The 17,022-nt window shown below is 42.7% G+C and overlaps 1 protein-coding gene across 7 annotated transcripts in view; it reads left to right on the forward strand.

Annotated features, from left to right (window-relative positions):
• The window catches only part of pmfbp1 (polyamine modulated factor 1 binding protein 1), an 829,187-nt gene that overhangs the window by 681,788 nt on the left and 130,377 nt on the right, over nucleotides 1-17,022 (forward strand). For all 7 annotated transcript variants that reach the window (XM_072595986.1, XM_072595983.1, XM_072595987.1 and 4 more), the window contains 2 exons: nucleotides 8,512-8,665; nucleotides 10,395-10,562. In XM_072595986.1, coding sequence (XP_072452087.1) covers nucleotides 8,512-8,665; nucleotides 10,395-10,562 — 322 coding nt within the window. The remainder of the gene's footprint in view (nucleotides 1-8,511; nucleotides 8,666-10,394; nucleotides 10,563-17,022) is intronic.

Genomic DNA, 17,022 nt, shown 5'->3' on the forward strand with positions numbered 1-17,022 from the left:
CTGTTTACTGATGATGCAATTGGCTGTCAGCACAGACCTCCATCCAAGCCTCATGAGTGACCATGAATTTTTGCTAGCTGGTGTGTAACTGCATTGACTACCTACACAGAGAGATTCAAAGCAGATCCATGAATGTTAAAGTCATCATTATTTATGTACACAATTCCATTGACGAAAATGTCTTCTCTACCAATGTCACAAAACTGTCCTCAGTACGTTTCCTTCTTTCTCTCCCTTCCATTACAATTTATTGCCTTCCCTGGTCTCGAAGAATGGTTCTGGAAGGTCTACTCTGACCCCACAGATACTTGTGTCTGGACAAGCCAGATATGCTAAGGATCTTTTGCCAGAGGCAAGTTGACCCTCCTTGACTTGAACTTCCAAGGGTCAGAGGCAGGTGTGATGGAGGAGGAGAGCTTGGCCACCTTTGTAGTATCCTAAGTGGAAATTACCAAGGGGCTTGTGTGATTCCACTTTTAGCTTGGTATTCCTGGAAACCTCCCCACCCCACCCCACCCCAACCCACCCAGTCTCCATATGAGGACAGGCCACTTGGACTGGTGTCAAGGTTCTCTAATCCCTGTCTTTGGGCTGAGGACCACTAGCTGAGGTGATGGAGTGCAAGTGAGTTCACTTTTCCAGCAGCTCTGGGCAATGTTTATCCTGGCTTCCCATGGCAGTGTAGGCAGACAGACAGTTGCATGACATTGCAGGAATGCAGCTTCAGGACATTGAGGACCATTGCATCCTCTGTGCATCTGCTGCTGCTGCTTACTTCCCTGTGCATTTTGGGTGATGCCCCTGATTACCAGAACCACTGGATTATCCACTTCCTAGGGCTGAGCAGGTGGCTGGCCCTTGGCAGTTCTTCAAATCCCAGCTGCCTGGACTGTTTTCTTCCTCAGTCAGCTGCAAGCGTCACAGTGTGGTGCTCATCAGAGTGCGAACCCACACTTTCTATGCCTATGGATCCCACTAACTGGGCTTCTGGAATGTAAGAGACAGCCTTGCAAATTCTTTCTCTGAGATCTCAATTCTCTCGTAGAGGAAGGCAGTTCTTCCACAGCTGGCTGTTTCTCCATAGACATCGTGGGGAGACTTGAGGAACCTACAAGACAGGAAGAGAAAGAAAGTATCATAGGCATGAGTTAGCAGTGCCATGTAGAGTGATACTAAGTAATTTGGCATTCCCGCAGGACCAATACTATTGTGAGCCTTAGGATTTTCTCCTTATTGGGAGTAAAATCACCGATGTCAGAATCACCTGATTCCCACCTCCCAACCGCCCCCCCCCCCCCCCCCCCCCCCGCCCTTCCCCACCCCCATGACCTGTATGAGATCCCTCTGCCCTGTTATGGGCCACCTTCTCCTGTAATGAGAAAAGGTGGGGAAAGAGTGAGATGACAGTGGGTGACACGGTGCTGATGCATATCAGGGAAAGGTGGTGAGATGTTCCAAAGGACTAAGAAGACAGCATGGAGTCATGCCAAGATAGTGATGTGGAAGGCTGAGAGAAGAGCTGTGAGGAGGTATACCTGAGCCAACATTGCGGGTGGTTGGACATGAGCCTTGATGGGAGATGTTGGAAGTGGCACTGTTAGATTGAGTCTGAAGTGGCAAAGAGAAGAGTTTAGCACTTACCCTGGCAGAGTGGAAAAGGTCATTAACCTTCATTTTGCCCTGTTTACCATTCCTCCACACCTTGGGGATGACATTGACCCAGATCTGGTGGCACAATCATCTTTGCCAGTCCTATAAGAAGAGGATGTTGCTCCTTTGCAGTACCTTATTTACCAAGACCTACAGGTCATTGTTTAAGAAATGCAATGCTGTCTTCCCTTTCTGCACCAAGTACTGATTCTGTCTCTCACTGAGCAGGACAACTTTGGAATGCCAGCACTCATCCATATATTCTATTAATCTTTACGTTGATATCCACTGAGTGGCAGGTTATTCTATGAATGTATGTGATCAAATGGGGCAGAAATTGGATGTAAGAGATGAATTAATGAGGCAATGTTGGTTAGATAGAGCAAGAAAAGTTGCTCAGCCTTGTACCGAAAAATCCTCCATAACATGCAACTCAAACTGATCCAAAAATTGCAATAGTCCACCCAGAATGGTTGTTGAAGTTCTTAATGAAACTTGTCAGATTTGTTATAATTCAAGGGAGATTTAATTTCAGAGAAAGCTATTCAAATCATGCTGGAAGCACTCACCAGAAAGACACAGACAGATCCTGAGAGGAGAAGACAAACACTCCTTCAAGAAGCCAATAGAGTCTGTTAACTTTGTAAGGTATGAACACTCTAAACATACATGCAACAGGCCAACAACAAAGAACAACCCAAACAGCTGATGCTAAACAAACCAGCACTGTGAGACATTAAGGAATCATAAGATTAGACAAGATCCATGCATCTCGAAGGAATACTACATTTATAAAACTATAGGTCATTTCTAGAAGATGTACAGAAGTAAAGCGTAGTTTCAGACAGTGGAAATAGTCTGAATTAGAAGTGTATACACTGGCATGTCCATGGCTATTAGTAAGGATACCTTCACTTGATGATATCCTTCCTCTGGACAAGACAACCTGAGATACTCCTAACTAATCCAGATGAGCCAAAAGAGACAGAACCTGTTTACATAAATGGATATCCTGTTGATTTTGCCCTTGATACATAAGCAAATGTTACTATACTAAGGCACCAGTTACTGTGGCTGAAGAAGTAGAAGCTGCAGCTTGCTTCAATAATACTACAGATGCCAAGTGCAACTGACAGAAGAATAGGAATGCTATAGTTACACGTGTACGTTATTCACAATCAACCAAATTCATTTTTGAGCTTGTGTGCCTGTCTCAACATCATGTGCATAAGAGGAATTGAAGGCGATTGATAGGCTTCCAGAAAACATCTCGCCCAGAAGCACACAGCTGTTCGAGCACTAGTCGAGGAAAAAGAAACCATTATTGACTGATCAGGAGAAGACTTCACTCAATTCATGGTAGAACATAAATAAATGAAACAATCCAATAAGATGCTGGCATGTTATCAACATGAAGGAAGTCTCAGATTTTGTGGAATTGGTGGCAACGTTTTTCTTCCAGAAAACAGAACAGTCAACACCAGTGACAGAGGTCATGTTGAGCGAGCACCAATCTTTTAGTAATGTGACTGAGTATCTGGACATGTTTACCTCAGCAATCAAACAAGCACAAAGAGTAGGAGAAGAATTTCAGATCATCAATTTTAAATGAGATGAGATGCATTGTCCACAGATTCAGGCATGGCTAAATAAAGGAAAATGTCTGGTTTCATCATCCAGGATTCTGTAGCAAATACCTGCGCCAATCTGAAGACAATCGGCTGGCTCAGAAATCTGGGATACTACAAGGAGGAAAGTACTTGTTTCACAAAGCAGTTTCTTCCATTGATGGGCATTCATAAGATTTTAGGTAACCCACCATAATGTGATCGGATAACTACATAAATAGTAAAGAAGTGCTCTTCTGCAAAGATAACTCAGAAAACTAAATGATAAGGGAATAAACCAAAAGTTTTATGCATTGGCATACTATTACCTCATTGGTATGTTGTTTCTCATTCTCCCAGTTAGAAACTGGACGGTGACAATTTTTAACACAAAAGATAGAGTAGATATTTAATGACTCCAGTTTACTACTTCCTCCTCTAGACCTCCACCTTGGACAGCAACATCCCAATGTCTTGTGATGTGTTCCATGAGCAGTGATCACTCCAAAGTTCATGGACTTTGGCATTGGACTCATGTCAATCTTACCACATTTTCATTGTACATTTCTGACCAAAATTAGAATACAGTGAGGCACTTCAGTGCTGAATTTTGGAGAACACAGGCAACTGTCATTTTGATGCTGTTGCCAATACACTTTGTGCACAGGGACAGGCACACAATTCATGGATTGGCCAGGGTGCTTATCAGAGCTCCTTGTTTTATCTCTTAGCACTAATTCACTTTGCTCCTGCTTGGAAGCTCCTAGCATCTCTTCCGTGCCTTGCTTTGCTTTTTTAATGCTTTTTTTATGCTCAGGTAAGCCTTAAGGATTATTCAAATCTAAACCCTGAAGGTATTTGAATGTAGACCCTGGTAATTAATGATCTTTGTGCCTCATGTTATAAATACCACTGAAACCAATTTTATTGAGCATTGTGTTGACAACTGGTTGATCTCTGTATAATAATTATATGAGAGTGGATTATAGCCTAGAGTTGCAACCAGGTGACTAGTTGCTGAAACTATGCTGGTCAGCACACTTGATGTTCCTGTTTAGAGGCCCTGTCCACTTTAGCGACCAGGCCTCATTTGATATCAACAGAGAATATATGTATTACTGGCATCACCTGATAATTAGTTGTAGCTATTGTTCTCCACTAATCTCCCCACCCCTCAACCACCCCCTTCATTTACAATCATTGCCAATAACCTTGTTGTCTCCAGTTTGGAAACTTGTAGTTTAGAGCTATGTTACTGCATTCTTAACAAAAAGCCAACAGAAAGTAACTTAATTAGGGTGGGCAGGTTAATACAGGTATAAATTTCAGATTTTTGCTGAGTATTATTCATTATATATCAGTTTTCTTACAATTAGCTTTAAGGGCATAGTTTTAAAATCCAATGTTTGTGTATTTTTTATTTGTATGAATTCACATCAGCTAACCTCTTAAGCAACGCTTTAAACATTTATTGCCTTTTCTTTAAATTTCAGATAGCAACATGAACTCTTTTAGTTAATATCAATACGTTGGAATATTTGAACAGTAAAATTGTAAATATTTGTTTCAAAGAATTGTTTAAAAAAGCAATCTGACATTATTGCTGCAATATTTTCCTATCATCATTTAGAAAGATGACTGCACAGTAAGTGAACAGAAGTGTTGACTACATGATATGCCAATAGGTATTAGATAGGATTAGTAATTAAGTGATGGAATGAAGAATAAACTAGGTATTTTGTCAAACCTGAAATGATTCCTTAAGTGTCTTCTACCGCAGACCTGGCAAACATAATTGCTGGTGTATTGATTAGGCTTTATGCTAGTGTGGTGGCATGGAAAGATGCTGGCAGTCTGCAATATTGATTAACCATTATAGGAGTTAGTTGTTTGTGATGTCTGTTTGTTGTTGGAACTTTATTCAGTGAGAAATATTTCTTTTGACAGAGTGAATAAGTAAATATACTATAGCACAAAAAAGGCTCATAATTTCACACATTATTAGAGATAGGTTATTTTACTCATTGCATTGTATTGAACATCTCTGCAGGAATATATTTCAAACATGAAATTGCATTAGAATTATCACATAGATTTTTAGATCAATGTTTCTCATCATTATAGACAATATGCTGAAGTATATTAAATGTTCTTTGTCAGAGACTGTTTTATAGAAATTTACGGTATAAAGGATAGGGAGTCGCACTGTAGTGAATTGGCCTTTCAAGTAGTTTTCAAGTGGATGCTATTCAACATTAGCATAGGGCTGGGGGAGCTGTTAGTGGAAAATAATTCCCTCAGGATAAACTTTCAATTCTGGGCTACCACAATGTTCGGTGACCATACCCATCTCCAAGTCGAGGAAACAATACTTCTATGGGTTGGAGGTGGAGAGCAACAAGATATCGCAACCAAGAGGAGCTTGGAGAAGCCTGGCAAAGTTCTCCTGGTATTTCTGATTGCACAAAAATGAAAAAAGAAACATTTTGAGTTTTATTTTAAAAATTACCCTCATCAGTCAGGCACAAACAAAGGTTTCTGGATTAGTGGTGCTGGAAGAGCACAGCAGTTCAGGCAGCATCCAAGGAGCAGCGAAATCGACGTTTCGGGCAAAAGCCCTTCATCAGGAATAAAGGCAGACAGCCTGAAGCATGGAGAGATAAGCTAGAGGAGGGGGTAGCCATGTGCACACGTATGGACCCCAGCTATGCCTGTCTCTTTGTTGGCTACGTAGAACAGTCCATCTTCCGTAATTACACCGGCACCACTCCCCACCTCTTCCTCCGCTACACTGATGACTGCATTGGCACCACCTCGTGCCCCCGCGAGGAGGTTGAGTAATTCATCAACTTCACCAACACATTCCACCCTGACCTTAAATTTACCTGGACCATCTCTGACACCTCCCTCCCCTTCCTGGACCTCTCCATCTCCATTAATGACGACCGACTTGACACTGACATTTTTTACAAACCCACCGACTCCCACAGCTACCTGGATTACACCTCTTCCCACCCTATCTCTTGCAACAATGCCATCCCGTATTCCCAACTCCTCTGCCTCCGCCATATCTGCTCCAGGAGGACCAGTTCCACCACAGAACACACCAGATGGCCTCCTTCTTTATAGACCGCAATTCCCTTCCCACGTGATTAAAGATGCCCTCCAACGCATCTCGTCCACATCCCACACCTCCGCCCTCAGACCCCACCCATCCAACCATAACAAGGACAGAACGCCCTTGGGGCTCGCCTTCCACCCTACCAACCTTCGCATAAGCCAAATCATCCGCCGACATTTCCGCCACCTCCAAACAGACCCCACCACCAGGGATATATTTCCCTCCCCACCCCTTTCCGCCTTCCGCAAAGACCATTCCCTCTGTGACTACCTGGTCAGGTCCACGCCCCCCTACAACTCACCCTCCCATCCTGGCACCTTCCCCTGCCACCGCAGGAACTGTAAAACCTGCGCCCACACCTCCTCCCTCACCTCTATCCAAGGCCCGAAAGGAGCCTTCCACATCCATCAAAGTTTTACCTGCACATCCACTAATATCATTTATTGTATCCGTTGCTCTCCTCTACATTGGGGAGACTGGGCGCCTCCTAGCAGAGCGCTTTAGGGAACATCTCCGGGACACCCGCACCAATCAACCACACCGGCCCATGGCCCAACATTTCAACTCCCCCTCCCACTCTGCCAAGGACATAGAGGTCCTGGGCCTCCTTCACCGCTGCTCCCTCACCATCAGACGCCTGGAGGAAGAACGATCATCTTCCGCCTCGGAACACTTCAACCCCAGGGCATCAATGTGGACTTTAACAGTTTCCTCCTTTCCCCTTCCCCCACCTCACCCTAGTTCCAAACTTCTAGCTCAGCACTGTCCCCATGACTTGTCCGGACTTGTCCTACCTGCCTATCTCCTTTTCCACCTATCCAGTCCACCCTCTCCTCCCTGACCTATCACCTTCATCTCCTCCCCCACTCACCTATTGTACTCTCTGCTACTTTCTCCCCACCCCCACCCTCCTCTAGCTTATCTCTCCATGCTTCAGGATCTCTGCTTTTATTCCTGATGAAGGGCTTTTGCCGGAAACGTCGATTTCGAAGCTCCTTGGATGCTGCCTGAACTGCTGTGCTGTTCCAGCACCAGTAATCCAGAATCTTGTTTCCAGCATCTGCGGTCATTGTTTTTCCCACAAAGAAAGGTTTTGCTATTGTAAAATCATCTGAATATTCTCTTTAACGCATTTGCTTGATGGTAGTTACATAGCAAAACTGAACTCTTATGTATCCAAATTCTTGTTATTTTGACAAAGACACCCAGAAAGAGAAATTAGAATTCTGACATGAAAACATCTTGTAAATTTGTTGGGATAATTATTTCTAGCAATTGAGGAAATGTTTTTAGACTTTATTATAAAGTGACAATGCTGTTACAGCATGTCAGGATGCTTTCTATTCTGTTGTGTCTGTGTCAATTCTCTAAAAGAGTAATTCATTTATTGCCATGCTCCGCATTCTCCATGTAATTTGAACATGTTTTGCTTTTTTAGATAATAATACAATTCCCTCTTGAAATTCTCCATTGACTCTGCCTCCACTATACTCATAGTTTTCACATTCCAGCTCATAACTAGTCACTATGGGATACTAATTCTCCTAACGTTGTCATTGCTTGCTTTGCCAATTACCTTAAACCCATTTGTTCTCGATTCTTCCCCTAGTAGTCCAGATCTTCTCCCTATCTGCTCTGTCCAGGCCCGTCATGATTTTGAATACCTCTATCAAATTTCCACTGCACATTCTCTTTTTCAAGGAAAGAGGCCTAACTTGTATAATCAGCCTGGGTCTTAGCTGTGTGATCCACCTGACATCTGTCATAAGTACACTGTGCCTTCTTTATCATAATGCTGTCTCTTTCGACAGCTAGGAAGCTCTGGATTTTCTATCCTTCCTTCCATTTTCATGGGAATATATCTTGTCGAACCTGAACTGACTTCTTTAGAGATAGTCCATTATTCAGTTACCATCCTACCTGTCAGATTTTGAGACCAACTTACCTGGTACAGATCCATTCTAATGTTGTTGCCTTTTCCCTAATTAATTATTTTTACGCCAATATTTTCTTTGTCCTTTTCCATAATCAACCAAAATCTTATGATACCATGATCACTGTCCTCGATATGTGGAAACCATTGTGGCAACAACATCCTTAATTAGATTCTCTATTTTTCATTAATATAAATAGGGTACAAATTGAAAAACTTAAAGCTGAAAATGCTCAGAATAAACAGAGTCACGAAACTGCGGTCACAGAAGGACTCAAGCACCAGCAATCAATTTGCAAGTTGGAGATGGAAGTCAACACCAGCAAAGAGCAGATTAAAATGCTACAAATGCAGGTGGGTGAATAATGAGTTGAATTTTGCTGACTGTGGAGTCAGAATTAGATTTGGGTGGGGCTTGATAAGTAGCAGAAAAACTCCTTCAGGACAGCCCTTCAACAGTGTCTGACCTCCCCAAAACTGTCCCAACTCCATACGACTTACCCAGTAGGTGGTTATCATGGGAACTGGTAGTCCAGTCTATTGTGGCAGGCAGGTAGACAATGAATTAAGGCCCCAATCAAATGCTCTGTTCCCCTGTGATCTGGCATTGCATGGGACCCCACTGCAAATTTGTGGAAGTGAACAGTCACCTAGAAGTCAGCAGGTGGAGGTGGCTAGATTTATCAGCTACATCAGGGAGCCACAGTAACAACAAGGACTCAGATATGGCTAGAAGGGTCAAGACTCCACTCTGAGCCGAGAGTATCTTGTCAGCTTTTCACCACTGAAGAAGAAGTCTATGTGAACCCTTCCATTTTGCAGTACTCCCTTAGTCCCCTTCTCCAATAGTACTCACCTCTCCCAGTGGTGTTGCATTCTGGATATTTTGCTGAGGACCCTTACATTCTGCTCATCATTCCATTAGTTCATTCTGTCTTTTGGTCAATGAACTGGTAGGTATTCCATTAGATGACCACCTCATATAAAGTTGTTCCAGTGGACTTGCTAAGCCCATTGTTAGTACCATCCTTGATTGAGGAGTCAAACACTTGACAAATGTGATTTAGGAAAGCATGAGATTGTGCTCTTTAGGGATAAGAATCAAAAGTGGATTAGTTAAATGGAGAGCAATGCCAAAAAGTTCAAAGCAGAGGGATCTGAGTGTTCTTGTGCATGACACATGAAAAGTTATCATGCAGATGTAGCAAATAGTTAAGAAGGCAAACAGAATTTTGACCTTTATTTTGTGGGGGGGAGGAGATGAAGCTTGAAAACAGGGAAGTTTTGTTACAATTGTACGGCGTGTTGATGAGGCTGCTCTCAGGTACTCTGTGCAATTTTGGTCCTATATTTAAAACGAAGTACAGCATACTGGCATTGGAAGCTGTTAAAAAAACATTCACAAGGCTGATTCCTGGTATGAATGTGTTGACTTATCAAAAATGGCTAAATAGGTTACGCATTTATTTATTCAAAGTTAGAAGAACGTACACAGACATTGAAACATACAAGATTGTGAGAGGGCTTGTCAATGTAGATATTGAGAAGATACTTCCAGTAGCGGAAATCACAAACTGGGAACACAGTTATAGAAAATGGAAAGCCATTTCAAACTGAGAGGCAAAGGCGTTTCTTCTCCCTCAAGAGTAGTGAATGCCTAGAATTTCCTACCCCAGAGAATTGTGAAGGCTAGATCACTGGAAGTATTTCAAGATGAGGTAGATAGATATTTGAAATATCAGGGAGTTGATGACTGCTGAGCTGGCATCAGAGAGGAGTTGAGGACTGGGACAGACCAGCCGTGATCTTGTTGAATGATGAGCCAGGGTTTCGGGGGCCAAATGACTTACTCTTGCTCCTACCTCTTATGTTCTTATATTCATTAATAATTTGGTCCAGGGTACAGAAGGATTCACTTATTTATAATTTTCTGGATTAGTGGTGCTGTAAGAGCACAGCAGTTCAGGCAGCATCTGAGGAGCGGTAAAATCGACATTTCGGGCAAAAACCCTTCATCAGGAATCTGGTTTCCAGCATCTGCAGTCATTGTTTTTACCTTATTTATAATTTTGCCTGTTTTTAGATTCATCAAAAGGAAGATGAGAGCAACAGACTTCGAGAAGAACTAAAATCAGAACAAACGAGACAAGAGGAGTTACAAAGACAGTCTCAGAAACTGAAAGAACAAGTAGGAGAGCTCAAAAGAGAAACTGATGAATTGAATGACAAATTTAAAGAAAGTACCCAGTTGGTAAGTGGATGGTATTAAAATGTGAACATATTTTATGAGCATAGTATATAAATATGAATAGTCAGATAATTAGTAACAAGGATTTTATAACAGATCATTTGAATCTGCAAATATTTACAAATTAAGAACTCTGATCATTTTTGAGAAATTTCATCATACTCATTTCATTAGCTTTGAACAATACAGTAGCTTCAGCAGAAGGAAAGGCATTTGTCTCCCGTGATTTGTATACCTCTGAAAATTATTATTGGATCTCCAATAGAATAGGGATTTCTGAACAATTTGATGAGATTGTCAGAGTGTGCTTTGACACCTTGGCACTTATGAAATGTGATTTTGATGTATTTGATACACAGCTGCAACTAGGAATGCTTACAATTCAATGCACGATGAACACTGATGCTCTTTCTCTGCAGCAAGACAATACACAGTCAACAAAACTAATATGTGATTATTAGACCCTACTCTGAGGTAGAGTCATTCGACCCAAAGCGTTAACTCTGATTTCTTTCCACAAATGCTGCCAGATTTGCTGAGCTTTTCCAGCAATTTATGTTTTTGTTGTTGTTATATATGTGATTATTAGGGCTCATATCGCAATGGCAGTGTTCACCTGACACAAGCTAGAGCACAGAGATCCAAGTAGCCAGTATCTGAGCAGTAGATACTCCTCCTGTTGGATGAGATAGAAGCAGTCATGAATGGAACAAACCAAGGCAGCTGTAGAAAAGAAAAGTCTAAATTCTTTGAAAACTACTGGGAAGATGCCAGAGACAACAAAAAACTGCAGATGCTGGAATCCACAGTAGGCAGGCAAGAGGCTGGAAGAACACAGCAAGCCAGGCAGCATCAAGAGGTAGAGAAATCGACGTTTGGGTGTAACCATTCTTCAGGACTGAGAATGGGTGTAGGGGGAGCTGGAGGCAAGGTGATGACGTGGGGATATGTGAAGACAGGTAGAGGGTACAATCTGGTTGGTCAATGGGAGGAATTAATCCGATTGACGGAAGGGGGGTCTGCAAAGGAAGTCAAGGGATGTGAAGGGAGGTTATTTGAAATTGGAGAATTCCAATTGGAGTTTCCTGATGAAGGGCTTTTGCCCAAAACTTAGGTTTTCCTGCTTCTCAGATGCTGCCTGACCTGCTGTGCTTTTCCAGCACCACTCTAATCTAGGCTCTGATTTCCAGCACCTGCAGTCCTCACTTTTGCCTTGGAGAGCTCAATGTTGAGTCCTCTGGGCTGTAGGCTGCCCAGGCGAAAGATGAGGTATTGTTCCTCCAATTTGCGGTTTAGTTTGTTGTGGCATTGGAGGAGGCCAAGGATTGTTATGTCGGAAAGGGATTGGGAAGGAAAATTAAAATGAGCAGTGACTGGGAGGTCTGGTTGGCCCCTGCGGGCCCAGCTGAACTGTTCCCTAAGTTTACGTTTGGTCTCCCCGACATAGAGAAGACCATATCAAGAGCACTTGATGCAGTAAACAAGGTTGGAAGAGAAACAGGTGGACCTCTGTCTCCCCTGGAAGAGCAATTTCGGACCCTGGGGGATGGAGGTGAGGGATGTGGTTTACCGGCAGATTTTGCATCTTTTCTGGTTGCAGGGGAAGGTACTTGGGGTTCGGGGAGGTTGGTGGGGAGAGTGACGCAATCCATGGACAGTTGAACGGAACGGTCTTTGTGGAAGGGGAAGATTTTCTTGGTGGTGGGGTCTAGTTGGAGATGGCAGAAGTGTTTAAGGATGATGCGTTGGATGTGGAGACTGGTGGGATGTTAGGTGAGGACAAAAAGGACTCTGTCTTTATTGTGTTTGGTTTTGAGCAGTGCAATGGGAATGAAGGTGGTACAATGGAGGGCTGTATGAATGACAGAAAAAGGAAAAGCATGTTGTTTGATATAGGTGGACATCTGGGGTGCTTGGAAGTGGAATGTCTCCTCGTCCAAGCAGATGCGTCGGAGGCAGAGGAATTGGGAGAACGGGATGGGGTTCTTGCAGGATACTGTAGGTGGGAGGAAGTGTAGTCCAGGTACTTATGGGAGTCTGTGGGTTTGTAGTAAACATCCACCTGGAGACCGTGGCCAGAGATGGAAATGGAGAGGTCAAGAAAGAAAAGGGAGATGTCTGATCTGGACCAAGTGAATTTGAGGGTGGGGTGGAAGTTGTGCTGAATTCGATGAATTCCCCAAGTTCAGCCTGGTGCAGAATGTTGCATTGATGCAGTCATCGATGTAACAGCGGAAGAGTTGGGGTACAGTGCCTGTGTGGGTACTGAAGAGGGACTGTTTGACAGAGCCAACAAAGAGGCGGGCATTAGCTAGGGCCCATTCGGGTGCCCATGGCCACCCCCTGGAATTGTGAGAAGTGGCAGGAGTATAAGGAAAAGTTGTTGAAGGTGAGGACCAGTTCAACGAGGCGGAAGAGTGTATTGGTGGAGGGTGTATTGGATGGGTCTACTGGAGAGGAAGAAGCACCCTCTAGTGTAAGTACACACAGTGCTGTTCGGAAGAACTTCAACCCAACAACAGTGTAGGACCAACAATGTAGTTAAATATCAGGATATGTGCTTGGATAGGAATTTGCAGGTGATAGTGTTCATGTATATCTGTGACTTTTCACCTTCTGACTGGTAGAGGTCATTGGAATGGACATTTAGTTCTGATGAACAGTCACCAAACTCAGAACATTAACTCTATTATCTCCCCACAGATGATGCCAGACCTGCTGAGTTTCCTCCAGCAATTTCTGTTTTTGTTCTGGAAGTGCTATCACAAAATAATGTCATTTAGTCACGGAAAGCTAGCATGCAAGTGCAGCAAGCTATTTGGTAGGCTCATTGAATGTCAACCTTTATCACAAGAGGAATTGAGTACAGGAATGCAGAAGTCTTGCCTCACCTGTTAGGAACTAGGTTCGTTAGCACCTGGAGTGCTGAGGTTTGGTCTCCTTATCTCAGAAAAGGTATTTTGGTCACAGTGGGAGTGTAATGAAGATTTAATAGACTTGTTGCCAGAATGACAGACTGTCCAATGAAAAGAGATTGGGCAAACTGGATCTATACTCTCTCAAATTTCAAAGAATAAGAGGTGATCGCATTGAAATCGACAAAATACTTGAAGCAATTGAATGTGGGCATGGTTCAGTGATCGACAAACAGGGCGCACAATTTAAAAATATGGGGGATGCATAAGAGACATTTATTTTGCTTGGATGGTAATGAATCTTGGGAATTTTCTACCCTAGAGGACTATGGAAGCACAGTCTTTAGCATAATTAAAGTTATGGGAATAGTGAGGGAGAAGACATTGAAGTTTTCAATTGGCCATAATTGTATTGAAAGGCAGTGCAGACTCAATGGACCGAATGGCTTACTATCATTCCTACTTTGCTAAAATTTCCAGCCTGAGCCCTCCTGCTATAACCACTGTGTTCTGGTAATTTGTTTCTGGTCAGTACTAACATCCAGGATGTTAATGGTAGATGATAATACTGATACATTCCTGGGTACTATTAAGTGCTATGGGAAGATGGCTATATTCTCTTTTTGGAGATTATCATTGCTTGGCTATTATGTGGCATGAATGTCACTTGCCACTGACAAGCCCAAGTCTGAATGTTGTCAAAGTTTCTGCATATTGGAACAGACAGCTGCCACATCTGAGCAATTGTAGGTTGTGCTGAACAATGTACAATCATCAGCAAACATCCCCACTTCTAATCTTGTGGTGGAAGAAAGGTCATTGATGAAGCAATTGAGCATATTTGGCCAAGGACACTACTCTGAGGAACTATTGCAGCAATATTCTGGAACGGAGGTGAATGACCTTGAACAACCACAACCATCTTCCTTTGTGTTAGGTATGACTCTAACAAGCGAAAATATTTTCCCTTTTCCATTGTTACTTAGTGATCTCAATTTTACTTGAGCTTCCTGCTGCCACACTCTGCCATATGTTGCCTCAACAGCAAGGCCAATCGTTTCACCTCACCCTCTTTAAATTAACTCTTTTGTCCATGTTTAGATCAACAGTGTGGTCTAGAGCTAAATGGCCTTGGCAAAATCCAAACTAAACATTGGTGAGAAGGTTCTTGCTGAACTAGTGCTGCTTAATAGCTCTTATAAGAATTATAGTAAAATAACATAGAATATCTAAAACTAGGGTGCATGCATTTAAGGTGAGAGGGGGCAAGTTCAAAGGAGATGTGAAGAGCAACATTTTTACACAGCAAGTGGCAGGAGTGTGAAATGCGCTGCAGATATGATAGGGGCGTTTAAGGGACTTTTATGTAAGCACATGAATATGTGAGGAAAGGAGGGATATAGACCAAGGGCAGGCCAAAGGGATTAGTTTAATTTGGCATCATGTTCAGCACAACATCGTGGGCTGAAGGGCCCATTCCTGTACTGTACGGTTCTATGTTCTGTGTTCTAATCACAGAAGGGTTACAGTATGAAAGGGGCCTTTTGGACCTTTGTGTCCACACCAGCTCTTCAAATGAGCTTCAGGACTTAGAGCCATTGTCCCACTTTGTCCCCAAACCATTGCACATTGGATAACTATTTAAATAGAAACAATGCTGTCATGAATGCCTCAATTAGACCTGTCTCCCCCATACTTCCAAGCATTGAAATCCAGAACCAAACCACTTGTTGTGTGAAAAGGTTTTCTTCTTACCTCTCATTTGTTTGTTCTTGACCCTCCTCTTATCTTTCTCTGTCCAAGGAAAACAGACCCAACCTCTCAAATCCATCTAAATAACTGAAGTTTCCCATGCCTGGAAACATTCCTGTAAATTCTCTTCTGTCCACTGTCCAATGCATTCACATTCTTCCTGTAGTGTAGTGCCCATAATTATACACAATACTGCAGGTGAAGTCGAACAAATGTCTTATACACTCAAGTTCCATTCTTACACCACTAAAGTCAACTCTCCTCCCGTTGATTTTTCCTACTCTGGATTGACCATTGTCCTTTTCCAACATCAACCTAAACCTCACAAGACACTGATCATTGTCTCCTAAATGTTCTCCACTTACAATGGAGCAATTTTCTATCTTGGTGGGTAGATGCCAGTGTTGATCCTCCCTCTCGGCTCACAAGCCTCATTCCTGATGAAGGGCTCTTGCCCGAAACGTTGATTCTCCTGCTTCACGGATGCTGCCTGACCTGCTGTGCTTTTCCAGCACCATACTCTTGACTCTGATCTTCAGCATCTACAGTTCTCATTTTCTCCTGGTTGATTTTAACTTTACTGCGAAGCCTCTTCCAAGGATACCTACCCTGAAGAAATTCTCATTCTCTGTCTACAAGGATCTAGTGAGTCTCTGTCACTGCACCCCCAGGTCATCTCCTACCTATCGCACTCTCAGCTACCTTACCCCCAGTCCCTCCCATTTATCTCTCTACCCCTCAACTCACAAGCCTCATTCCTGATGAAGGGTTTTTGCCTGAAACATCGATTCTCCTGCTCCTCTGATGCTGCCTGACCTGATGTGCTTTTCCAGCATCACACTCTCGACTTTGATCCTAATGTGTGTCTATCTAATAGTTGCTATTCCAATTCTTCCTACGTAGCCATGCCTCACTCACAGTCGGGATGATTGCAAAACATGATTATGCTTTTTAATTCAGAAGGGGATTTTTTTAACCAATAATGCATATTTTATTGTGCTGTAACTATCTTCCAACAAATTAAAAATCTTCCAATCTGCAAGACCGTAAAAGCTGAGTGGGGAAAGAAGAGAGCTATGAGATGGCTTTGGAAGGAGGAGGATGCTGAGAAAGGAGTGGTGGAGAGAAGGGGGCTGCAGAAGGAAGTGGTGGTGGAGCAGCTACAGAAGAGGCATGTGGAGAAGGAGCCTACAAGATTGGTGTCAGGAGAAAAGGAGTCTACAAGAGCACAGTGGGGTGGGTGGGGGGCAGAAACTTGGTGGGGGAGAGGGAGGGGAGTTTTAAACCTGCCAACATATGAATACATAGCTAACTGTGATTCAAGACATATTTAAATCACTGAAGTAGTGCATTCGTTGGAGCCTCTGGTTTAAGGCTGTATTAGTTTAGAAGCTGCTATATTTGGAAAATAATGTATTGCATCCTTCTGCAGAAAAAAAATCTAACTTAATCATGTAAATCTGAGATTGAGGTGCTGTTAGAAAGTTTGTGGTTCTAGCTTTGTCCATAGGCAATGGAAATGTAATAGCTGTGACATTATCAGTCTGTGGAAGATGATGGCACTTTCTAAGCAGAGGTTTGTGCCAGTTATTTTAAAAAATAACTTCTGTTGCTAACTTATTGCTGTTGTCTTATATCAATTTAAATACTGTGGTATCTAGGAAATGAATAATTTTCTTAGGTGTTGAGGTTTTAAGTTTAATGGAGAGTTGATTGTTCTTGAAAACATTAATCAATTTCTATAATTCTGTTTCTGAATGAGTCGAAATAGACAATAGACAATAGACAATAGACAA

Source organism: Chiloscyllium punctatum, chromosome 26 (assembly GCF_047496795.1).
Source record: "Chiloscyllium punctatum isolate Juve2018m chromosome 26, sChiPun1.3, whole genome shotgun sequence".
Taxonomy (NCBI): domain Eukaryota; kingdom Metazoa; phylum Chordata; class Chondrichthyes; order Orectolobiformes; family Hemiscylliidae; genus Chiloscyllium; species Chiloscyllium punctatum.